At 56.4% G+C, this 24,397-nt stretch overlaps 1 protein-coding gene and 1 pseudogene across 1 annotated transcript; one reads left to right on the forward strand and one right to left on the reverse strand.

Annotated features, from left to right (window-relative positions):
* Window positions 1-1,835: 1,835 nt before the first annotated feature.
* DES (desmin) lies at window positions 1,836-9,262 on the reverse strand. Its single transcript, XM_028510043.2, has 9 exons — window positions 8,594-9,262; window positions 7,575-7,635; window positions 7,351-7,446; window positions 7,026-7,187; window positions 6,751-6,876; window positions 5,901-6,121; window positions 4,584-4,627; window positions 2,857-2,939; window positions 1,836-2,648 (listed from the first exon to the last, which is right to left on the reverse strand). The coding sequence occupies exons 1-9, from the start codon at window positions 9,169-9,171 to the stop codon at window positions 2,607-2,609; spliced, it is 1,413 nt and encodes a 470-aa protein (XP_028365844.2). The 5' UTR covers window positions 9,172-9,262; the 3' UTR covers window positions 1,836-2,606.
* A 2,229-nt stretch (window positions 9,263-11,491) lies between these two features.
* On the forward strand, window positions 11,492-12,775 carry LOC114494763 (annotated as a pseudogene).
* The last annotated feature ends 11,622 nt before the right edge of the window (window positions 12,776-24,397 follow it).

The raw sequence follows: 24,397 nt of genomic DNA on the forward strand, positions 1-24,397 counted from the left end.
TCCCCAGGTGTTTTCCTTAGAGACCAGCTCAGATTGCAGGGACCCCAGCAGGTCCAAGGGCACAGGACCCCTCACCCATCCCTCGTCCTCTAGCCCAGCGTGAAGACCCTAGAAATGCCCCTTCTCGTTTCACTTGGAGCCCTGCTCCAGGTCAATCAGGGCAGTTCGGGGCCTGCAGGGCTCACCCCATCAGAACGCTGCGGGGAAGCGATGACCATGAGTCAACAGTGGCTGAGGGCGGGGACCAGGGGTGTAGCCCCAGATGCTCCCAGGGCAACAGGGAAGAAATACCCGGGAGAAGGGGGCCTTCTTAGAGGGGGGGACTCCATAGCCCAGAGAGGAAGGGGCAACTTGTGAGTGAGGAATGCATCCAAGGAAGGGAGAAAGACAGATACCACCAAGGCTTTTTGAAGTTTGTGGGGGGAAAAACTGAGGAACATCAGTCCTAGCTGGTGTGGCTCAGTGGACTGAGTGCTGGCCTGTGAGTCAAAGGATTGCTGATTCGATTCCCAGTCAGGGCACATGCCTGGGGTTCGGGCCAGGCCCCCCAGCAGGGGGCGCACATGACACAACCACACGTGGATTTTCCTCTATTTCTCCCTCCTTTCCCTTCTCTGCTAAATTAATTAATTAAATCTTTTTTTAAAAGCAACTTAGGAACATCAGACTAAGCACTTTGACCTAAGACCCCATTATATTTATTTCACCTACAGACAGTCTGAATTTATTGTTTGTGATCTCCGCTCTCTTCCCACCTCTCAAGGGAAGTCCCTGAATCCGTGGGGCGTGGCAGGAAGCCTGAGACCTCCTCGGAGCCATCAAGCTTCCCGAGTCATTGACCCACCTGGCATGTACTTCTGGAAGGAGTGGAGAGAGACAGCCTTCACCCTGTCACCCCCAGCTACCCACCTGCCCCAGGCTGTGCACTGAATAACAAAGGTTTCCCACAGAAACCCTAACATATTGGTGTGAATGTTCTGTTCCACAGCTTCTCATTTTCTTTTCATCTGTCCTATGTTTCCCTCCAGGCTCCCCCGATTCTCCCCCAGTTTCCCTTTAGTATTTTAACTGAGACAGCATTGCATTAAAATGATAAATTAGCTCTCGCTGGTGTGGCTCAGTGGATTGAGTGCCAGCCTGCGAACCAAAGGATCACCAGTTCAATTCCCACTCAGGGCACACGCCTGCACTGCAGGCCAGGCCTCCAGTAGGTGGCGCACCAGAGGCAACCACACATTGATGTTTGCCTCCCTCCTTTACCCTCTCTAAAAGCAGATAAATACAATCTTTAAACAAAATGATAAATCAATGAAGGATGAATGAACATCTTTAGAGTATTGGGTCTTCTTCTCCAAGAACAGGATAAAGCTTTTCATTTTTCTTAACATGGTTGTTTTTCCTGAATTGGCCCTTGTGCACAAAAGGCGCTCAGGCAGGTTTAATGGGAAGGCTGCACGCTTCTTTTTTGCGGAAGGAACACGGGAGGAGCCCTACTTCACAGCCAGTCTGTAGGGAGCGGTGGCGACCTTCAAAGAGAGCCACAGGGGGTGTCCCCAGGCTTTGATGATCCGGAGGGGGTGGAAAGCCAAGGGGGGAAGTCCCAGAATTGGGGCCCAATAGGAGGTATTTGTGGTCCCCCAGCACACACCCCTTGTCCAGCTCCCTCCCCCATAAGCTACACACACTGCATGGCCGGGAGGCTCTGGGGACAGAAGAGGTGACACTCTGTGTGGGCAGGAGGGCAGCACAGGTCCATCATGGTCCATCACTCCGTTTGACAGGGCCCCAGGGGCTGCTAGAGGAGACCCGGCAGTCACCACAACAGGGGGCCGTGCTAGGCTTGTGCTTATCTTTTATTGTTTCTGCCCGAGTCCCCGCAGCGGGGCAGGGGCAGGACAGGGAGGTGGGCACCCCTGCCACCTGCCTGAGACCACTCTTGCCTCTCTCCTCTCCTCTCCTCTCCTCTCAGCATCTCGCCCACCCTCTCTCCTTCTGAATTGCATGCTCCCACATCTGGCACCTTCGGGGGTTCCCTCTTGCAGCCCCTGCTTTCTGAGCTTACCTTGGGAGTGGAAGGGACTCTGGGGTGACTGTAGTGCCCCCAGTCTCCACAGGGACTATGGGGTGAATCTGATGTCCCCTAGTCTCCATAGGGGACTAGTCCCCCAGTTACCCGCCCAGCTTGCTGAGGAGGCCCTTTCTTTTTTCTGACCCAGGCTGGGGAGTGGGGAGGTCCACCCCGTGGGTCCCAACACCCTGCTGGGATGGGGGTCCCTCTCCAAAGCCAGAGCCTGAGGCCTGAGGTCACGGAGGTGGAGGGGCAGGGTCACTGCTCTGCCAAGGCTCCACCCGGGTCCCGCCCAGCTCACCCTAGCTCTGGCCAAGAGCCAGGCCGGCTCACTTCCATCATCCAGGACTCGCACTGCTGGGGGCTCCCTGTGGGGCAGGGATGGGCCATGCGCCCTGTGGGGACCAGGAGAGGTGGCTGGTGAGCGGGGGGTCAGAGGCTGTGAGGGAGCACTGTGCTGGGGTGGGAGGAGGCTGGCTTCAGGGGGCGGTGAGTCTAGGGGCAAGGACGGTCTCTGGTGGCAGGGGGGTCTCTGGCTTTAGAGCACCTCGTGCTGCTGCTGCGTGGCCTCACTGACGACCTAGGGAGGAAGAGAAACCCAGTGCAATCCAGTGCCGGCGGGAGAACAGAGCCACAGCCGGCCGCCCCCGCTCCCAGAACAGCAGGACCCCCCTCTCCTTCAGACACGGACTCACACAAGCACAGCTGGTGGGAAACACCTGGCTGACAGCCCCCCAGACACACCCCTCGGCCTCCGCCAAGCCTAAGGGACCGGGAAGACGGCTCACCTCCCCATCCCGGGTCTCAATCGTCTTGATCATCACTGTCTTCTTGGTATGGACCTCAGAGCTCCTTTGCTCGGGGCTTGTTTCTGGAACAGACCCATCCACACGCTCAGCCCAACCAGTCCAGGCCCAGGCCGCTCCCGGGGCTGGGTGTCCAGCCCTGGTCCCCCATAGGGTGGGGCCCGGAAGACTTCCACCCCCTCCAGATGGACCTGGTGCTTTTTCAGCAGGCCTTTATCACCTGTCCGTGAGCCCAGGGGTCTGCAGACCCCAGGCCTAGTCCCACGGCTGAGACAAGATCGGGAACCAGTGGATGGGTGGTCCAGGGAGGAGGGACCCTGAAAGCCCAGGCCACCCAGCACTCCCATCCCCCACACATCTCCTTGCTCCCCCTCCCCCTCTGGGCTGCAGGAGAGCCCTGCGTGAATTTGTACCCTGACAGTGAGAACTCCAAAGCCCAGTCCCAGGACCCTGTCTTAGAGTGCCCCATGGAGCCCAGCCCCCTTTAAGACTCTGGATGAGCAACTTGATGTCTCAGCGAGAGAGAGATGGGCAGGAGTCATCGGTCGACTCAGTGTGCTGGCAGCCAGGGGCACGCCCCGCTGTGCCTCCCTTTCTTCACTGCGAGATGGTGACAATGATACTTGCCCTGTCATGGCCACGGGACCATCCATCTCAAAAAAAGCCTGAAGCAGTTTTCAAAGCAAGGCTCACCCTCGGTGCCTGCATAAACTCCTAACTAAAAAGAGAGGTTCTGGGTTTTATAGGAGGGGTCACACTTAGGTCCCTGGTGTTAAGAGTGTCTGCTCATGGATCTCCCCAGCGCGCCACCAGCCCGTGGCGAGCGCTGGGGCTCCGAGGAGCCAGCCGTGTTCTTTTCCTGATGGAAACGAACATCGAAGATGCAAATGGTTCGATCTAGGAAAGGCAAAGCTGCCAAGAATTGCAACTTCCTTTCCTAATGTATCATTACAGCGTGTTTCTCTGTTCTCCAGGGTTGGAAAGCCACACAACCTCGATGTTACTAATGGCAGAATGGCAGCGTGCCCTGGGAGCTCCTTCTCCTGATTGTTTGGCTTCACTAGGGCTTGGCTTCACTGTTCTAGAGGGGCATCCAGCAGCTCGCTCCAGCACACGGGAGGTGTTCCGCAAGCAGCTGCAAGGGGTAGGGGTAGCGGCGTGGGGTGGCATTTGGCAACTTACAAAAAAGACAGTGGGTGGTGGGCACTCTATAGCCCAGGGGGTATGGTTCTAGATGCTTCTGCTGCCAGGCCCCCAAGGACACCCCTGGCTCCCTCAGAGTTTGGGTATATCAAGAAACAGAAGTTGGCCCTGGCCAGGTAGGTCAGTTGGTCAGAGCATTGTCCTGACACACTAAGGTTGTGGGTTCGATCCCCACTCAGGGCACCAATGAGAATCAACCAATGAATGCATAAATAAGTGGAACAGCAAATTGATCTCCCTCTCTCTCCCTCTCAAATCCATTTTAAAAAGAGAGACAGAAGCTGTTTGCTGATGTTCCACACTTCCAGAAGGTGTGCGAGGCACATGGTCACCACAATACGATGAGACAATAAAATAAAACGACCTCTTTGTCAGAAGACGCCCCTACCTAAGCTCCCCCCGGCCCCGCAGCCGCCCCCTTCTCTCCCCAGACCCCAGTCCTGTCGTCATGGTTCCGTCCTCCCCTTCTGGCAGTGCCCATGCCAGGTCCCTGCCCCCAGACTCACCTCGGAAGTTGAGGGCAGAGAAGGTCTGGATAGGGAGGTTGATCCTGCAAGGGGAGAGATCGAATCCCCACAAGATTAGGACCCCCATCTCTCCCTGTGACCACCTACCGAAGCTGGCCCTGGTCCTGCCTAAACACTGTCCTCAGCGGTCCCAGCACCCTCACTGTCACGTTGCTCAGGACGTGGGGTCAGGGGTCACATTCAGCTGTCCCAGGGTCTGTCCCTCTGGCAGGATCACCCAGTCCACCTCTGACCTTCTGACGTGACCCCAACACCCCCAACCCTGCTGCACTCTCCAGTTCTCCGGGGTGTCCTTTTCACTCCTGACACCACAGGAGAGTGGACAGCAGCTCTGGGGGACACCCACGGTGTGCACCCACCCTCCAGCGGGGCTGGGAGCCCCTGGCCCACCCACCCGAGGCCACGTTCCAGGCATTGACATTGAGCCACCTCGAAGGTCATTCCGTGTGGGTGCTATTCCACGAAACCCGAATTCTGTGTGTAAATCTGCATCTACACATGCCTGCTGATTTTTGAAAACCTGCGATATTGTCATTTGTATGAGCATCCACGGGCATCGTGTCTTTGGAGTTCATGACCCGTTTTAAATTGAGGCTGAGTTCACAAACAGTGAAGTGCAGGGACCTTCAGTGTGCAGTCCGGTGGGGTTTGACCACTGTCTGCCCCGTGTGACCAGGAGTCCAAATCAGGACACACAGAGCAGCTCCTCCACCCCAGCAGGTGACCCCCTGTCCCCTTCCGATCGCATGCCGTTTTCAGTGTCTGGAGGTAGTTGACATGTCGGAGCGTGTCGTTCTGAGACTTCTGTGATCGGCACCGGTGTGTGTGTGTGTGTGTGTGTGTGCGCACGCATGTGCGGCCTCGGTGCACACGTCTGCACCCTCGCTCTTGGCCCGTATCCAAGGCTCTCTGTCACTCCCGCTGTCGCTGTCTCCATCTGCCCCTCCCTTTCCTGCCTTGTCATTCCCCACTTTGCTCTCATCTCTCCCTCGACTGGCAGTAATGTTTTATTACCGTTTGCTGAACACGGTTTTATGCTGCTGGTTCTTAATCCTGAAGGTAGATGAGGGAATAGTTATATTTCTCTTTTTGTAAAAGCTATTAATTAAATCACGAATGTTACCCAGGTGGCCTTGGTTAATTCTCTGCAATCAGTGGAGTGGTGACTTCTTGTATAAAACTGTTTCCAGATCTTGTTGGGGTGATGCTGAGCGCCCCCACCCCGGGGTAGGAACAGAGGGCCCCCCTAGCGCCCCTCAGAACCCCACCGCCAGCCAGCCCCGCCTGGGCCCTCACCGGCTCTCCTCGCCCTCCAGCAGCTTCCGGTAGGTGGCGATCTCCACATCCAGGGCCATCTTGACGTTGAGCAGGTCCTGGTACTCGCGCAGGTGGCGGGCCATCTCGTCCTTGAGGTGGCGGATCTCCTCCTCTAGGCGAGCGATGTTGTCCTGGTAGCCGCTGGCCTCACTAGCAAAGCGGTCCTCCAGCTCCCGCATCTGCCTCATCAGGGAGTCGTTCTGCAGGGGAGGGACACCCACCGGTCAAGGTCAGGCTGTGGGAAGTCGGGGGCGGGGGGGGGGTACACTGGGGGTCCAGGATGGGAGAAAGACAGCCTCAGGGCTGGGGGCAAGCCCAGATGGTCAGGTCCGGGAGCTGTGGACCCCTTCTGACCCAGGAGGGAACCCTGGCCTCAAATGAAGTGTGGTGGGGGGGGGGGGCTCAGAGAGTGGGACTGATAAAAGCCGGCACTGCTGTTCGGCCCCCATGTGGGCGCCTCATGACGTCCTGAGAGCCCAGCTGGCCGCCCACCTGTTTTGTTTTGTTTTTTTAAGAGAGCGGGAAAGAAACATCAATGTGTTGCCTCTTGCATGCCCCACCCAGTGGGGACCTGGCCCGCAACCCAGGCATGCGCCCCGACCGGGAACCGAACCTGCGACACCTTGGTTCACAGGCCAGTGCCCAGTCCACTGAGCCACACCAGTGAGGACCGCCCACCTGTTTTTACCCCCGTGGTGGACCTGAGGAGACAGAGGCCCAGAGAGGGCGTGCGCTGGGCCCGAGGTCACAGAGCGAGGGTGTGAGCCGCAGGCGGGAAGGGCTGGGCCAGGCGAGGCAGAAGCAGAGGCAGAGGCAGACAGGGGCTCACCGTGCCCTTGAGGGCGTCGATCTCGCAGGTGTAGGACTGGATCTGGTGTCGGTACTCCATCATCTCCTGCTTGGCCTGGCGCAGCGCGTCGTTGTTCTTGTTGGCTGCCTGCGTCAGGTCGGACACCTAGGGGCGGAGAGGGGCCCCGAGGTGAGGAGGACGCAGGACGCAGGTCGGGGAGGGCAAGGCAGCGTGGAGACCCAGGCTCACCCTCCTCCCCAAGGACGGAGCCCCTGGGAGCACTTCCACACCGGGCTAGGGGCCAGGCCGCCCACCTTGGACTTGTACCACTCCTCGGCTTCGGAGATGTTCTTCGCCGCAATGGACTCGTACTGGGCCCGGATGTCCCTGAGGGCGGCAGTGAGGTCTGGCTTGGTCATGTCCATCTCCACGTGGACCTGCTGTTCCTGAAGCTGGGCCTGTAGCTCTCGGATCTCCTGCAGGGTGGGGCGGCGTCTGCGCTTCAGTCCCCGACCAGGCCCCACAGAGCAAGCACCCTCACACCCCCACACCCAGCTAGAGCCCGGCACCGCCATTCTCCCTTCCCGCTGGCGTCCAAGGACCCCGAGGAGGAGTAGGAGGAGGAGGCCCGGAGCATACCTCTTCGTGCACTTTCTTAAGGAAGGCGATTTCCTCGTTGAGAGATTCGATCCTGCGCTCCAGGTCAATTCGAGCTAGAGTGGCTGCATCCACATCCTGGGAATGGTGGAGCAAGAGGGAGAGGGTGACTGACCACTGGTGGGGGGGGCCAAGGGAGACCAGGGGCCGCACAAGGGGACGGAGGGGTAAGGCTGCCGGGGGGGGGGTGTTCAAACAGGGCTCACCGATCGGAAGGCAGCCAGGTTGTTCTCTGCTTCTTCTTTCAGTTGAATCTCCTCTTGCAGCCTGGTGGGGACGGACAGACAGTTGGTGAGGATGAACCTGGCCCTGGAGCTGACTCCTGGGGGCGGGGCGTCACCCGGAGAGAGGGCTGAGAACCGGGAAAGGAGGCCTCGGTCGCCGCCAAGTGGAGCTGGAGGCCCCGCCCAACCAGGGAGGGGACCGGAAGTGGCTCCGTCTCTGCCCTGGAGCCACACCCTGGAAGTCTATGTCCCCATCAGATTGTGACCTCCCTAGGATTAGGAACCCTGTCTATTTTATGTGTCTCTGTGTTCCTGGTTCCCAGCCCCAGCTTGGCCTGTGTAGGTACCCAATTCATGTTCGTGCCCTGGGTGGCAGGGCCGTGCCCCTGCTCCCTTGGGCGGTCTGAAGCAGGGCCCGAGAGCTCCCGCTCTACGCTTGCTGCCCTCTGGTACTGGGGGCCCGGTGGAGCCCTCCCTCCGCCCGCTCAGCTTCCCCAGGGCTGCAGCCCCCACCCTCTCTCCCCTTTCCTCTAGATAAGCGAGCGGTCCCCCTGTGGAGCGGCACAGCCTCAGCCAGGCCCAGGGGCCAAGACCCCCACTCTACCCCCTCCCCAGGGTCTCATCACAGGTGAGCCCAGAGCCACTGCTTGGGTTCCCCACGCCCTGCCCTTCCAAGCTGGCCCCAGTTTCCTCATCCCCTGTCCACCTCGCCGTCCCCCCCGACTGCACCTGGGCCTCCTTCCTCCACCCATCTGACAGCCACCAACCTCACCCCATCATTGTAAGATGCTTTTAAAGCGGGCTGTCCGAAGGTCTCCCATTCCCACCCCATAGTGTCCCCAAGGAAACGCCTCTGTTGCAGAGGTGGGGGGGGGGCGCAGGAGAGAGACTTGGAGTCCGTCTCCGCTCAGGGGACACAGGTGGATGGCCTTCTCCCTGCGTGGGTCAGGAGAGGGCCCTTGGCCCGTGGAAAGGGGTTTCTGGGAGCATTAGGTTCTCACTTGGCCTTGAGCCGCTGCAGGTCGTCTATCAGGTTGTCGCGCTCGAGCTCGACGCGGGAGCGCTGGTTGGTGAGCACCTCCACCTGGCGCCGCAGCTCGCGCAGCTCCTCCTCGTAGATCTCGGCAACGCGGGTGGGCTCGCGGCCCTTGAGCCGGTTCACCTCGGCGGCAAGCGCCGCGTTCTGCTGCTCCAGGAAGCGCACCTTCTCGATGTAGTTGGCGAAGCGGTCGTTGAGCTCCTGCAGCTCCACCTTCTCGTTGGTGCGCGTGGTCAGGAACTCCTGGTTCACGGCGTCCGCCAGCGAGAAGTCCAGCAGCTCGCCCGCGCCGTAGGAGGAGGGCGCGCGGGCCGATCCCAGCCGGCTGGCCCGCAGCGATCCCAGGCCCCCTGCCCCGCCCGACGTGCGCGACACCTGGTACACGCGGGACGTCATCGAGCTCGAGGAGCCCTTGGTGCCGAAGCCAGCGCGAGGGAACACCGGCGAGCTCAGCGGGGAGCCGAACGTGAAGGCCGGGGACCCGCCGAAGGTGCGGCGGTAGGAGGACACGCGCTGGCTGGAAGAGTAGGCCTGGCTCATCGTGGCGGGGCGGGCGAGGCTGAGCGGCGCAGAGGAGGCGGCGGGCAGGCGGCCGGCCGGCTGGAAAGTGGATGCAGCAGGGGACACAGGGCCCCCAGCCGTCGGCACTATTTGTATCCCTCCTGACATCAGCCCCCTCCGCCCCTCCCCTGACAGCTGCAGGATCCGGCTGTCCTGCCAGGAAAGGGCGGCCGCTGGCGTGGGGGCGGGGAGGCCAGCTCCCCCGCAAGAGGCCTTCCTCCTCCGCAGGCTGGTGGGGGGCTCGTGAGAGGTGTAGGAGAGAGGCCCGCCAGCCTAGGAGGTCCAGAAGATGGACAGGCTGCCGGTAACTTCACCAGGGCAGCAAGCACGTCCGGAGCCCCTGGCAGGCCCCCCCCCCACACCCTTTGGGTGCCTGCCCCCTCCCGAGGGGTGGTCAGGGAGAGCCGGGCAGCGGCTTCCATTTAGTTTGTGGGCCTCCTTTTTCGCTCCAAGGTGAGACTTTGGGTCATTTCCTGATAGACAAGGCCTGCTCCCAAGAAAGCCTCCAAGTCACCTTTCTTCTGAAGATTCTCTGGTAGCAGCAGAGGCTGGGGAGGGCTCCAAGAACTGGGGTCCACCACCCAGACCTAGAGGAGGAGGAGGGTCTCCAGGCAGGCCTGATGGTATGAGTGGGCAGGCCCTGAGGGCGGAGAGCAACGCTGGCCAGAGCTGGCCTGCTCAGGTGTGTCCACTGGCACCTGGGTTCTGCCTCCGAGCCTCAACTTCCCCTTAGACTAGTAGAGGCCCTTTCCGCCCCCCTCTTGCTGATGAGGGCAGGGCCTCAAGTTTATAAACAAGAGGGTGATTTCCAGCAAGAGCCTAATGTTCTTTCAGTTTCTAGTCGCGGAGAACACTCTCTCACCCCCACACCACCACCAACTTCACCTGGCTTCTGCCCCTGTGTCCACTCCACCCCTCTCTGAATCATCCCCCCCCACGCACACCACCCACGCCCACACCCTACACCTACACACTCCAGGGGCTTGTGTTTTGTCAGGAGCCCCATGTCAACCCAGCCATCGCTCTGGCAACAACAGCTGCCAACCCAAAATACCAGAGCTGGTATTTATAGAGGAGAATGCATGGGTCCGGTAAACAAGCACACAGGAGAGACGCTGGGGTGGGGGGGTGGCAGCCGTACCTGAGGAGCAGGCCTGAGAGTCGTCAGACGGAGGCTGGGGGTGATAAGCTGCCCTCACGCCCCACCCCATAATGCTCAGGGGCTTGCCCATCCCCTCACAGCCCTGCTCCTCGGGGCAAGGCCCTGGCCGATGACCCCAAAGGACGTGCCCACTTCTCCGTGAACACTGGCTGTCCCTCCACCTCCACCTCCACCCGGCCCTCTGCAGGCCTCGCTTAGGCCTGCCCTTTTGGGAGGCCAACCTTGGAAATAAAGCGCAGGTCCTCCCTTAGCTCTTCCATCACCAGCAGGACTAATTAATTACTAGCAGACGACTCCTCGACTCCTCTGTGTCCTCCTTATAAAGTGAGAATGTTAGCCTCGCCACGTTGAACCGATAGCTGCTTGAAGAGGCTCAGGTGACAGATATAATAATGACACCTTATATGTACTGAGCACCTATTGTATACCACTCTGCGGAGCACTCGACACCCATGCTCCCCAATTCTGCAAGAACCCTATGAGGTAGGGACTCATATCAGTTAGTACTGACTCCAGCACCCCCGCTGTACCCCCGGGGTGGGTGTGAGTGTGCCAGGTGACCTGTGAAGGGCTTTGTTACTGCTGTCTTTTCAAAGCCCTTTCACATTGTCTAATTTTTACCCAAGAGACAAGCTTATGAGGTGGGTGGGGAGTTCCTGCTATTCATATCCAGGCTTCCAGTCACTGCAAGCTGTTGCGTTCTGGTTATTTTTGCATCTCATCTCCCAAACTAGATTCTAGGCTCCTGGAGAATTTTGGAGACCATGTGGGTTCTTAGCTCATCTAAGGCAGCACTGTCCTTGTTGTAGTTAAAAGTGGCCCGTGAGCTTTCCTTCCATCCCCTTATTTTGGTAACAAATGACACACACACACACACACACCAGGAGGGGATAGGTGACTTAGCTCCCAGTCATTCTTAGAACCGCATCTCTCTCACTGCAGTGATTGGCTCAAGGGGTGGGGCTGGATCTGAGCAGGGCCAATCAGAGATCTTCCCTGGGATTTATAGATGAAATTGGGATTACTGAACTGGAGCCTGTGACAACCAGGTTTCCTGCACACTGGGAAGGTCTTCCTGGAGTAGGAGGAAAGATCAGTCAACATGCAAGGAGAAGAGACACAATGGAGAGGAGGACAATGGCAGGCGGGTAATCCTAAATTCCAGCCCCTGGGGCCCTGGTTCTGCACGCAGCTCTTCCTTGATTTGGTGAGCTTTCTCAGTGTCCTGCCTGGCTTTGAGGTCAATATACTTTTCCTTTTATTTTTTACTTAAGGAACTTGGTGTTGGCTTCTGTCCCTTGTAGTCAAAACAATACTGACTAATCTGCTGTAGTAAACTCTGCACCTATTTCCATGATGCTGGACAGAACAGAACATTTGTGGAACTCTTCTCTGTAAATAGTCTCCAGACCACATAAGGAAATTGCCCTTCTTCCCAGCACTGTCCACTCCCTCCTGTTGCCCCACGCGGTGCCAGCTCCCTGAGCTGCTCAGGGTGAGCAGCTGCAGGCCAGGGGAGAGCCAACTCTACCCAGGTCCACAGGTCTGTCCCAAGCATCCTGCAAGGCTAGAAAAGGAAGAGGAACATTCCCAGAGTCCCTGCAGGACAGGAAAAGGAGGAGACATCTCAACCTGGAAAAACTCTACAATGAAAATGAAGGAAAGCTGGGAAGTGAGGGAAAGCCAGAAGATGAAGATGAAGTAGATAGAGAAGATGAAGGAAAGCCAGTTAAGGAAGAAAGCCAGGAATGGAGGGGAAGCCAGGGCATGAGGAAAAGCACCGGGGCAAGGGACCACCAGATAAGGGGAAACAAGAAAAGAACAAGTTCGAAGGTGAAGGGAAAGTAGGTGGTGAGGGCCAGCCAGAACCCCAGGCCAAGCCAGGGAGCCGGCCACGGGCTGCCGAGAGGCACCCAGCTGAAGATTCTGTGCCGCAGAAAGCAACCAAAAAATGGGGACAGACGATTCCCCCAAGGACCAGCAGGAGGACTTACAGGAAAGGCATGTAGCCATTTGGGCCTTTCCGGTAAGTGAAGAGGTGATGAGAGAGTGTAGAGTTGGGTCAAGGGCTCAGGAGGAGCTAAGATAAAGGAGAAAACGAATGGTTTTCATTGGCTGCCAAGAGATGTGCAGGCCCCATGTGTCCCAAGGGGCCAAAGGGGCTTACATGATACCCCATGTCTTTGAAAGGCCTTGGACTTCGATAACGATTTCTCTGATGAAAATATTCCAACCCTGCTTTCCCTCATGGGCATTGGCCAGGTGATGCACCCTAACCTGAAGCTGATACTTTGCTTTAGGTGTTTGCCACTCTTGTTACCAGCAGCCTTTTGATTCGCTCTACAGTGCTCTTTGCTTCCATGTGCATGGTACTTTGTAAAACAATAAAGAGCCCTGGCTGGTGTGGCTCAGTGGATTGAGCACCAGCCTGTGAACCAAAGGGTCACTGGTTCGATTCCCAGTCAGGGCACATGCCTGGTTGTGGGCCACGTCCCCAATGTGGGGTATGTGAGAGGGAACCACACATTGATGTTTCTCTCCCTCTCTTTCTCCCTCCCTTCCCCTCTCTCTAAAAATAAACAATTAAAATCTTTAAGAAGAAAAGAGTTTTCAAATGGTGCACCACATACACCATGCCCCCGCCAAGAGGAAATGGCCCTTCTGACCAGCATGAGGCAGATAACACACAAACAAACCCATCTATTCTCAGTCAAAATCCACATCTCTGGCAGACTTGGCTCGGAACCACTTGGGTCTGTTTTCAAACTTCACTTTCACCCCTTAGGATTTGCCACCACGGAGGGCAACAAAACAACAGCCCGGGGCGTGGAAGACAGTGAGCACAGAGCACCCCCGAACATGCTCTGTGTCAGCTGCCGCGCCGCCAGAGCAAGAGTGTGGCCTCCCGGGGAGACCACCTAGACTTGGGCAATCTGCACTCAAATCACAATTCCTCTGGGTGATCACTGTACTCAGCACAGAACACAGGAGGTCCCGCTCTATGGGCTGCCTTTTCATTCTGCCGATACTACCCTTTGATGAGCAAAGGTTTTTAATTTTTTTTTAAAGATTTTATTCATTTTTAGGGAGGGAGAAAGAGAGAGAGAGAGAGAGAAAGAAACATCAATGTGCGGTTTCTGGGGGTCATGGCCTGCAACCCAGGCATGTACCCTGACTGGGAATCAAACCTGCAACACTTTGGTTCACAGCCCCCGCTCAATCCACTGAGCTATGCCAGCCAGGGAAAATGATGAAGTCCAATTTACCTAGTTTTTTCTTTTATTGCCTGTGCTTCTGGTGTCATAGCCAAGAAATCATTGCTAAATCTAATGTCATGAACTTCAGCCCAGTGTTTTCTTCTAAGAGTTTTACAGTTTTACGCCTTTGATTCATTTTGAGTTGACTTTTGTAGGTGGTGTAAAGGGAAGGGCCCAACTTCATTCTTTGAGACGTGAGTATGGGAACAGCCTGTCCTTTCCCCATTGAAGGGTCTGCCCCCCCCCCCCCCCCCCCCGTTGAAAACCATTTAGCCCGATGTGTGACGAGTCACTTCAGGGCTCTCTATTCTGTCCCGCTGACCTATGTATGTATCTGTCCTTATGACAGGACCATGCTGTTTAGATGGTTGTGCATAGTTCTAGTGAGTTTTGGAATCAGGAAGTGTGAGTCCTCCAACTTTGTTCTTCTTTCTCAAGATGTTTTGGCTATTCAGGGCTCCCTGAAATTCTATATGAGTTTTAGGGTGGGTTTTCCTATGTCTTCAAAAACCATTGGCGGGCATTCAACAGCGATCACACTGACCCTGCAGATCACCTGGGTCGTACTGACAGCTGAACAACGTTGAATCTGTCCATCAGTGAACACAGGTGCCTTTCCATGTACTTCTGTCTGTCTTCAATATGTTTCAGCGGTGTTTTATAGTCACAGCGTGCGGGTCTCATGCCTCCTTGGTTATATTTATTCCAAAGTATTGTATTCTTTTTGATGCTGTTGTAAATAAAATTGATCATGTGAGGGTTCTGCTGCATTCTGCTATTGTGGTGTATTATACTCATTGATTTTTCATATCTTAAACCATCCCTGCATTGTAGGAATAAATCCAACTCGATCGTGGTATATAATTCTTTTAAAATGCTGCTGGCCCAGGCTGGGCAGCTCAGTTGGTGAGAGCATTGCTCTGATACACCCAAGTTGGGGGCTTAATCCCCAGCCAGGGCACACACAAGAAGCAACCAACGAATGCAAAAATAAGTGGAACAACAAGTTGATGTTTTTATGTCTCTGTTTCCTTCCTCTCTCTTTCTGGAAAAAAAATTAAATCAATAAAAATTTTAAAATAAAGTGCCTTATTTTTTTAAAATATGCTGCTGAATTTAGTTTGTTAGTATTTCTTTTTTAATCCTCACTCAAGGATATGTTTATTGATTTGAGAGAGAGAGAGGAAGCGGGAGAGAGCGAGACAGCAAGAGAGAGAGAGACAAACACGGTGTGAGAGGGAAACGCCCATTGGCTGCCTCCCACGCATGCCCCGACCAGGGGAGCCGCGACCAGGGGAGGACTGGTCAGATCAGAAACCTAGGTATGTGCCCTGGCTGGGGACTGAACTCTCAGCCTTTTGGTGTACGAGACGGTGCCCCAGCTGAATGAGCCACTGGGCTAGGGCCGGTGTGCTCCATTTCATTGAGAAATTTTACATCAATATCCTTGAGGCTGGTAGGTTTAGCATCTGTGTGTCTTTGTCTGGCTTTGACACCAGGGTAATGGTGGCCTCACAGAATGAGTTAGGAAGAATGTCTTCCTTTTCAAATGATTGAAAGGGTTTGAGCTCTGGCTGGTGTGTCTCAGTGGATTCAGTGCCAGCCTGTGAACCAAAGGGTCGCAGGTTCAATTTCCAGGGCACATGCCTGGGCTGCTGGCCGGGTCCCCAGTGGGGAACGTGTAAGAGGCAACCACACATTGAGGTTTCTCTCCTTCTTTCCCCCTCCCTTCCCCTCTTTCTAACAATAAATAAATAAAATCATTTTTTAAGAAAAGAAAGTTTGAGAAGAATTGATATAAATTCTGAAATGTTTGGTAGGATTCACCAGTAAAGCCATCTGGTCCAGTTTTTTCCTCTGATGGGAGGTTTTCAGTCGTTCTTCTTCAGATCCTCATTTGTATTTTTACTATATGAATTCGCCATAGATTATTTGGCCAATTTTTTATTGCTAGATATTTATATTGCTTTCAGTATTTTGCTATTATAACCAACGCGGCGGTGAACATCCTCAGGACACACTTAAAATATACAAATTCACCGGTTACATTGTTTTATGGTCACACCTTGTCCTTAAGCTAATTGATGTTAGGAATGGGAAGATCCATCAAAACACCAGTTTATTCAACGTTCCTCATAAAAGAGGACAACGTGTACATTTGTGCGTGTGAGACAGTGGGTTGTACAGTGGGTGCTCTCAGTACACTGAGTTGAATCGGTCAGAGAGGAAAGCCAGTCCTGGAGCTTGCTTGACATCTTCCAGGTCACTTTGACCTTGGAGAGTCTTGGAAACTTCAGGCGGGAGGTAGCTGCATGAATCACGAGGTTCACCAGTCCCAGGCCCCCACTTCTCAGTTAAGGCTTAAATCTTCCCTGCTGTGGCTCCAGCTAGCATCCCTCCGCTGCCTGGGAACTTGGCCTCCGCAGGCAGCCCATTCCATTCCATAAAGAGGCATCGGGTACCTAGCCCATCTCTGCCTCGGCACAGTGGACGGCTCTGCCGCTAGAAAACGTTTCCTTATTTTTGAGCCCAGGTGATGTGTCTGCTGTGCCACTTAGTTTAACCCGGCAGCCAAAGAGAGCAAGAACGCCCCTTTCACAGGGCTGCCCCTCAGTTATTTCTGGGGAGCGCTCATGCCTTTTGGAGGTTCCCTATTTCATCACTGCCAGTTTCTCCCCCTTCCTGGAGCTATGGAACCAGCAAAACCCAAACTCATGGTGGCCCCCAAGCCCCCAGAGGACTGACCCGGCCCACCTCACCAGTCTCCTTTGTGCTCACCCCACCTTGGGCACACTGCCACCTGTTCTGTTGAGCAACAGAAAGAGCTCACACAGCTGAGCTCTTTCTAGCCTCCAGGCTTCTTTGCATGGGCTGTTCCCTGCCTTCCCCTGTGCCCAGTGTGCACAGGGCTTACGGATGCCCAGGCAGATCTCCAAACCTCACTGAGGGCTCCCCGGAAGACAAGGGGCCTGCCTACTCATAGGACCTCCCAGATCCCATGAATGGCATGAATAGAGGGCAGGTGGCTGGTGTGAATGGACGGCTGGGACAGGGACACTGACCAGGACAGCACAGAGCACTTGGATTGAGAAAAACAGAAAAAGGTCCAAAAGGAAAGACACAGAGGGGACTCCTCCGCCCTGCCCTGTCTGGGGGCACCTCCCCTACCTACCCCAGGCCCACCCCAGGATCCCCGGTGTGAGACAGCGCTGGCGTCTCCTCCACCGACTCACACCCTTTGCCCCTTTCTCCAGGGCTTACCCTCCTCTTCTTTCTGTTTCCCAGCCAGGGACCTCATGCTTCTGGGGCCATGTGGGGCTCAGAGGCCACCATTGCATGAGAGCCTTGGGGACGGTGTGGCAGGTGTGAACTTGGGGAGTCCGGCTCTTGCCTCAGCTCTAGCACCTGGTGGGTAGGCGGGAGGCCCAAGCCTGGGGATGTGGGGGGTGGAGGGGCGCTGCTCATCTAGAGGCTAAAACAAGGCACTCTCCCTGGGGTTTCACCGACTCCCTTCCTGTGCCACCTGGGCAAGTCCTATCCCCCCACCCCCATCAGGTCCAGGTGTGAAAGGGGCCCAGGCCAGGTCATCTTTGAAGTCCTTTTAGCATCTGACACCCTGAGTCTCTGGACCCAGTCTCCGGATGGGGCGGTGAGTGCTCCAAGCCAAGCCCTTGCTCCCGGATGCCCCCCTGCCTCAGTGCTCCCAGAGCCCCCTCCCCTGAACAGCCCCCTCCTGAGCTGTCCCCTCTGCCCACCCTTCCTCAGCTGTAGGGCCGCTTGACCTCCGCAGGCTGCTGAGGAGCCGGAGTGACTGTAAAAGGGAAGGAATGTCCAGAGGCAATTGTTTCTTCCTGATATCACTGGGGGGAGGTTGAGTTGGGGGGCCCAGCCGGAGGCGGGTGGAGGCAGGACTCTCCCTGTAGCTCATCTCTCCCTGCGGCACCCCCTCCCCCTTCCCCAGGCTCAGGCAGCGGCCTGCCGGCTCTCATCTGCCACCCTCCACATCTCATTAGTGTAAGACCTTCAGGCCATAGCCTGCCTCTCCCCACTTTCTCCGCCAGACCCCTGACCCGCTCCTGGGCCCTCTCTTTCACTGGCACCCCCACTCTAGCTCTCACAAACCCTTCCTCCACCCCCCTCCCATCACCCCCACACCCCTGACCTAGCTCCTTCTCCGGGCTGCAACCCCCTCCTTCCCCACACTCCTTTTACAGACATGGAGCGCTGCGGGTTTTCTGCCAAAGTAGGAGAAGTCTGAAGCTAATGGCACCTCCTTCCCAGCCCCCATCTCTCCTACCAAATAGGCCGTCTGGCAGGCTGCGGGGAGGCAGAGGTGGGGGTGGGGGCGGGGGAGGAGGAGAGAAGGGAGTGGGTGCTGAGGCTGAGCCTCCAGGGGGAGGACCTAATGAGAAAGGTGGAGGTGAGAGTGCCCCATGGACTCGGAGCATCCTGTACGTCCCAGGTGTCATTTGCATCAGTAAGAGATGGGGGATGGGGAGGATGAGGACAGCGGTCCAGGCGAGGGAAAGGGAGGGGACTTTGGCGGCACCGAGGGCAGGTCCCCTGGAAGGCATCCTGGTGTGTTGGGAGAAGCATCTGGCTGGGAGTCGGGGTAAGCTGTGTGACCTTGGACTGGCCAAGGGCCCTCTCTGGGTCTCGGCTTCTCTTGCTTAAAGTGAAATATCCCTCTCTAGTGTGACCCCAAGGAAAGGAGCGAGAGAGGCCCTTTTCTAATCCAAACCGCATTGCCTCCCTGGAGATGCACCCTCAGGTGGGGCCCGGACCATCGGCACATCCCCAGGACAGCCCGAATCCCACCAATCGTCGATGAGACGGGGCTACACCTGCCAGCAGAAGGGGCGTCACCTTCCCCAGACCATGCTCTCCCTGCTCCCAGGTCCCTTGCTCCTGCCAGGCCCTCCTCTCATCCTCTCCCCAGGGTTTCTCCTTCGCCGTGTGAGCTCTGGGTCCTGCCCACCGCACCAAATGCAGCTCTCAGAGTCTCCGCTGTCCCCTCATCACATCCACTCACCTCCCACAATTCCCTGAAGTCTGCAGGGGATGCCCCTGAGCTTCTCCAAATGCCACCCAGCCCCGATCCATCCCCTGAGGAGACAGAGGCCAGAGGCAGAGGGGCCCCCTTTCCCCAGCACAGATGTGCACCCTCCCCCACATTGGAACCCCCAAGGAGACCGGGAGAAATGCCCTTTGACCTGACTCAGAGACACCTGGGCTGAAGGGGGTCGGGGTGTGTGAGAACTGGGGTGAAGGGTGTCAGGGTGAGTCAGAAACAGCTGAGACGTGCAGGATGGCACGGCACGGAGATTTCACAGGCTCTTTCACCGAAGCATGAACTGGAACCCTCGAGGACCTCTCAAGGCCCAACTCAGATCCCCCTGTGGCGCTGGAAGCCCCTTCCCTCTCTCCCTCTCCCTCCCTCTCCCTCTCTCCCCCCCCCCCGCCCCCCCCCCCCACGGTAGCCCAGATGGAGCAGAGCCACCCGCTCTTCCCTGGAATTCTCTGCCAGGTCCTTAGTGCCGTCATCCAGCCTCCCTTCTCCCTGATTCACTCATTCCTTTCATCTTCCCTCACAGGCTTTTTTGGTTTCAGCCCCTCCAGTTTGGTCATCTCCCTGCTGTCCTGGACCCCTTCCAGGTTTCCTACATCCCTTCGAGGCTGCGGGGTTCTTTAAACAGGGCCGGAGCAGGCTGACAATGACCTCACAGGGTCACTATGCACAGCTGCTATATATAGCTTTATGGGATCATCCTCCTCTTCCTCCAACCAGCTGAGTCCGCTCAGACCCCAGGGCCTTCTCTGCCACTCCAGGCCACTGTCCAGGACAGCACCCTGAGCAGCGAAAGTGAGTTGGGGGTCCATAAGACACCCCGTCTTAGCCCCTCAGAGTTTTTATAGCTCCAGTCCTTCACCCCTCTGTGTTCTCTCACCTGTGCAGATAGTCGGCCAGCGACCTAAGCCCCACCTGACTCCACAGAGGTGCAGGCAAAGCGAGAAAGTTGAGGAGCAGCTGCTGGGTCCCTCCCTGGGTTTAAATCCCGGACCTGCCACTCTGGGGTGAGTTACTTTACCCCTTGGAGCCTCAGTCTCCTTGTCTGTAAAAGGACAGCAACGGCAGAGGTGTCCTGGGAAGACTGCATGAGGAAGTGTCTGCAAAGCACCGAGCACGGTGCCTGGCACACGGTAAGCCGGCAGTGAGCGCCGGCCGTTGCAGAAATTGCATCTCCTTCACCTGAGAAAGAAACCGGTTCATGGGTGTCCGGGGACTGGCTCGAGTCCTTGCTTCGGGTCAGCAGGGGCAGGGCCTCGATTCATGGCCACAGCTGCCTGACTCTGAAGTTCTCAATCCCGAGCTTTTTATCACAGATTATGCTACCTCTGAAAATAACAGTTACAGTACTTATTGAGTGCCCACTGTATACATGGCACGATACCTGCTATGAAATATCACTGGATCTCAGCCCTGACCAGTGTGGCTCAGTTGGTTGCGCATCATCCCGCAAAGCAGAGCTGCCGATTTGGATCCCGGTCGGGGCACGTGCCTGGGCTGTGGGTTCAATCCCTGATCACAGTGGGTACGAGAGGCAACCAATCAATGTTTCTCTCTCACACTGGTGTTTCTCTCCCTCTTTTGCTTCCCTCTCTTCAATCTCTCTAAAAATAAATAAATAAAATATTTTAAAAATAACAAATACAGAAATAACAACAACAACAATACTGTATCTCTAATCCTCACAATATTGGGAAATAACGATTATCCTCATTTTACAATTATGGATACTAGGCTCAGAGAGGCTAGGTAACTTCCTTAAGGCTGCACAGCAAGCAAATGCACAGTCTGGATTTGTGACTACGGGGGTGTCCAACCTTTTGGCATCTCTGCGCCACACTGGAAGAAGAGTTGTTTCCGGCCACACATTAAATACACTGTGACATGTAATCACACACACAAAAAATCTCATAGTGTTTTAAGTAAATTGACGATTTTGTGTTGGGCCACACTCACAGTCCTCCTGGGCGGCACGTGGTTTGAGGGCTGCAGGTTGGACACCCCTGCTCGGATCGTGGCTCACAGAAGCCCCTCTCGTTTCTCTCGTGGTCTCTCAGGCCTTGCCAGGGACGGACCTGGCAGGCTCAGCTCCAGGTCCTGCCCCCTCTAACTCGGCCTTATCCGGGATCTCCAGAGCAAGGCCCATTGCCCAGCAGTGGGAAAGTCCCTCCCAGCGCCCCGCCCCGCTCCTCTCCCCAGTCCCACCGCGCTCCAGAGAGGGGCGTGTGCTTGCAGAGCGTGGGTGGTTACGCGGCTAGGCCCCATTGGTGGAGGAGCACGGCCTTTCTCACAGGACGTGGGGGGCACTGAAGATCTCCTGCGTGGGGAATAGAGAGGCCAGTGGGGCTCGCTTTGCCCTCAGGCCAGCCAGACACTGGGACTCCCCAGCAGGCTGGAGAGGCTCCCCGCAGTGCACCCTGGTCCCAGACTGCCCTCAGCTGGCCTGGGAGAGGACCTCGGGAGAAATTCTGTCTCGGGGAGGCTGCCTGGAGGACTGGGGCTGGGGGGGCCAGGCTTGCTCTTGCAGCCTTAGGGTTCAAAAGCAGCTGGAGAGTCCACTGTCAGCACCTGTGGCCTTCCATGGCCCTGGCTCCAGGCCCAAAGCCCCTTAGAACGTCCCAGACACACTCTCCTCCCCAGTTGTAAAGATCTTGAGAAACAATGTGTTGAAAACGGAGTGCTGAAGGTTTTCTCTCCACCCACGGCAGCCAGATCTTATCCCCTTGACCATTCCAAAGAGCCACCTCCCACCTCCCCACCCCACTCCGTGTCTGCTCCCCATCCAGCCTCAAAGAGGTGTACCAGGCTCGCCCCCTGTGTCTTCCCCAGGCTCCCTGGCTACGCTGCACACCAGAATAGACCACTGACCACCTGCCCCAGGGACTGGGAGGGGCCACAGCCGGCGCTGCCACTCAGGCCCCGGGAGGGGTTGGGAAGAGAGGAGAGGGGAGGCACCGCGGGAGGGCACTCCAGGGAAGTTTCCAGCTGCCACTCTGTGTTGTGCATCTCCCTGCCAACACCCTACAAACAACAGTGTCCCTGCCACCCAGCCAGGACACTCTTGGAGCTCCAGACGCTCTCTTAGGATGGGGCTCGGGCTGCGTCTGCCCCAGCTTCTCCCCTTTCTCTGGTCTCTGCCTCCCCCCTCCCTCTCCAGGTCTGGGCTCTTCCCCTCTTCCCCCAGGACACCTCCAGCTCTAGGTTTGTCTCCACCTCCCCTGTGGTGCCGGTCCCCACCACTACCCGCCTCTGGTGTCACGGTCTCTGACCCCACCCCACCCCCCAGCTCCTTCTAAGGGGATGCCCTGGCCTGATGACCCCACATTCCAGCCTTGCAGGGGTCACAAGGGCTTCCGGCCTCCAGTGAGGTCCCTGCCCCCACTCTCAGCTCGGGCTGCCTCTCCAGGCCTTCCAGCTGCCGGCCCTCCGCAGCTCCCGGCTCCAACACCTCCCCCAGCCCCAGGCCCAATTTAGCTCCTTTAATCTTCCCTGTAATCCAATCTGGCCATTTCCTACCGCACACTGCACTTCCCAAACTGCCGGTCCCTGGAGAGAGGCGGGGACAGGGTGGCCTCCACTCTCCCCAAGACTGGAACAGCCCCCTCCCCTGCCTGGGCCCTCCTGCTGCCGTACCCCTCCTCTCCTCCCCACCCCTGGGAGGCCCCGGGGGCTCTGGCTGCACAGGCTTCACGGAGCCCAGGCCTGAGACAGTCCTGCCTCCCCACCTCCTGCTTTCCCTCCTTTCCTCCAGGCAAGGACCCCCACATCCCAGAGGACGGCGACTGGAACCAGACCCACTGCCTGGGTTCCTCGGGCAGGTTGCTTCCCTCTCTGGTCTCTGTGTCTCACCCGTAAATGGGGATCCCATCAGCTCGGATGTCAGACGTGGTTGTGAGGGTTCATTGAGTTACTTTATGCGAAGTGCTTGGAACACTTCTAGGTACAAAGTAAGTGACTCACCAAGTTTTTATTGATTTATTTCTTAGAGAGAGAGCAAGGGAGAGAAAAGGTAAGGAGAGAAACATCAAGGTGTGATAGGAACATTCATCTGTCGCCTCTTGAATGATGCCCCCACTGGGGAGGGGGCCTTCAACCCAGGCATGTGCCCTGGCTGGGAATCGAACCTCTGACCTTTCAGTACGCAGGCTGGCCCTCAATCCACTGAGCCACACCAGCCAGGGAGGCCCTAAGTGCTTTTTAACTGTTAAACAAAAAATTCTTTTTTCCTGCCTTGTATTGCAATGACTTTATTTGCTCCAAGTGAAGACAGCGTGAATTGTGAAACACTTCATTTATTTAATAACACCATTTCAGGGGGAAGAGAAACATTATCATGTGAAATGCGCAAATTGTCTGTAAGCTTCACATACGTGTGAATTGTTCAGTGACCATTTTTCGGGTAGCGTACTCATTCCTTCTTCTACCCAGTCCCTTTTCGGCTTCTGTGCATTCATTGTTGAAGGTTGGCGCCCAGCAGCTTGGGTTCAAGTCCTTATTCCCAAATTGTACTTAGCTGAGCCACCTTAGGTAAGTTCTTCCGCTTCTTTAAGCCCCAGATTTTTCTCAATAGCCAAGATAGCTCACGGCAATTGTAGTGAATTTAAACAACATATGTTTAAGGCACTGAGCGTGTATTGGGTCTTCAACGCTGGAGAGCTATCAATATTGTGATGATTTTAACATGTTTGTTGAGTTGAATCACAGCTCTCCAAACACGGGGGAGATGAAGAGCTGGTATTTCATGGTCGAAGTGCCCTCCAGTGGCCATACTGGGAAACTGCAGGCCTCCTAATGTGCTTGGGGAGTCCCTTTGCTGGTCTGGGAACTAGGATAACTCAGCTCCCCCACCCCCCATGCCAGGCTTACCTAACCCAGCTGGAATTCTTCACTTTCTTTCCTTTTACAGAAGACTTAAGGGGCTTTTAAAAGTACTTAATAGGATAAGAGACGAGGGGCAGAGCTTTAGCCCAGGAAGGACTCATCCTGAACATAAACTGTCTCTCAAAGCTGTGGGCTGAGTGCCCGTGGCAGGGCAGGGCGGAAGGATGGTGGAATGCTGGGTGCCGGGCATTAGTCCTCCTCTGACCTGGGCGCTGTGCTGTCTGGCCAGCGAGAGGCCCCTCGTGCTGCCCACACCCAAATATCTAGTGTAGAACAAGTGTAGCCCATTGCGGGCATCTGCTTCTTGGCTTCAACAGATTTGTCACTTGTTCTCCTTCCCTCCCACCCTCCTTTCCCTCCTTCCTCCATCTGGCTTATGCAACACTGGCTAGGTCCCAAGCCTCAGGTCCTAGGTGCTGGGGGTTAAAGAGATCCATCTAATACAGACACAGACACTGCTGCCAAGGGCTGTTAACAATGTCCCAGACACCACACGCGGAGTTAATCCTTGCATTTGAGTGTTTACAGCTTCTCTGTGTGGCTCAGGGGGAGGATGGATGTGGGAATATCAGACCCAGGCTGCCTGTTTGCCCCTGAGGAGACGTGCCCACAGTGGAAGGAAGCTACGTCTGCTCAGGTTTGGGGGCTGACTTCCCCCTCCTGGGCCACCCTGCTCCTCTGAGAAGTGTTCCCCACCTCCAACATCGACCAAACTCCCAGCTCCACCTGCACTGGGGTCCCCGATCTCCCCTCGCCTTCTCCCTCCCGCCCTTTGCCCAGGGGGCAGGGCTGGGAGCCAGAGGGGGCGGTGTGTTTGTTAACCCACCTTGCAATGAA

This window comes from Phyllostomus discolor, chromosome 4 (genome assembly GCF_004126475.2).
Source record: "Phyllostomus discolor isolate MPI-MPIP mPhyDis1 chromosome 4, mPhyDis1.pri.v3, whole genome shotgun sequence".
Classification (NCBI taxonomy): Eukaryota; Metazoa; Chordata; class Mammalia; order Chiroptera; family Phyllostomidae; genus Phyllostomus; species Phyllostomus discolor.

Bases quoted from the DNA above. Each gene is read 5' to 3' on its own strand.
- DES (XM_028510043.2), bottom strand. From the start codon at position 9,171: ATGAGCCAGGCCTACTCTTCCAGCCAGCGCGTGTCCTCCTACCGCCGC. The intron at 4,628-5,900 runs GTGAGGGCCCAG...CTCCCCTTGCAG, and splicing joins CTGGAGGGCGAGGAGAGCCG to GATCAACCTCCCTATCCAGA. The intron at 2,649-2,856 runs GTGAGCCGTCTT...CTTCCTCCCTAG, and splicing joins TTGAGACCCGGGATGGGGAG to GTCGTCAGTGAGGCCACGCA.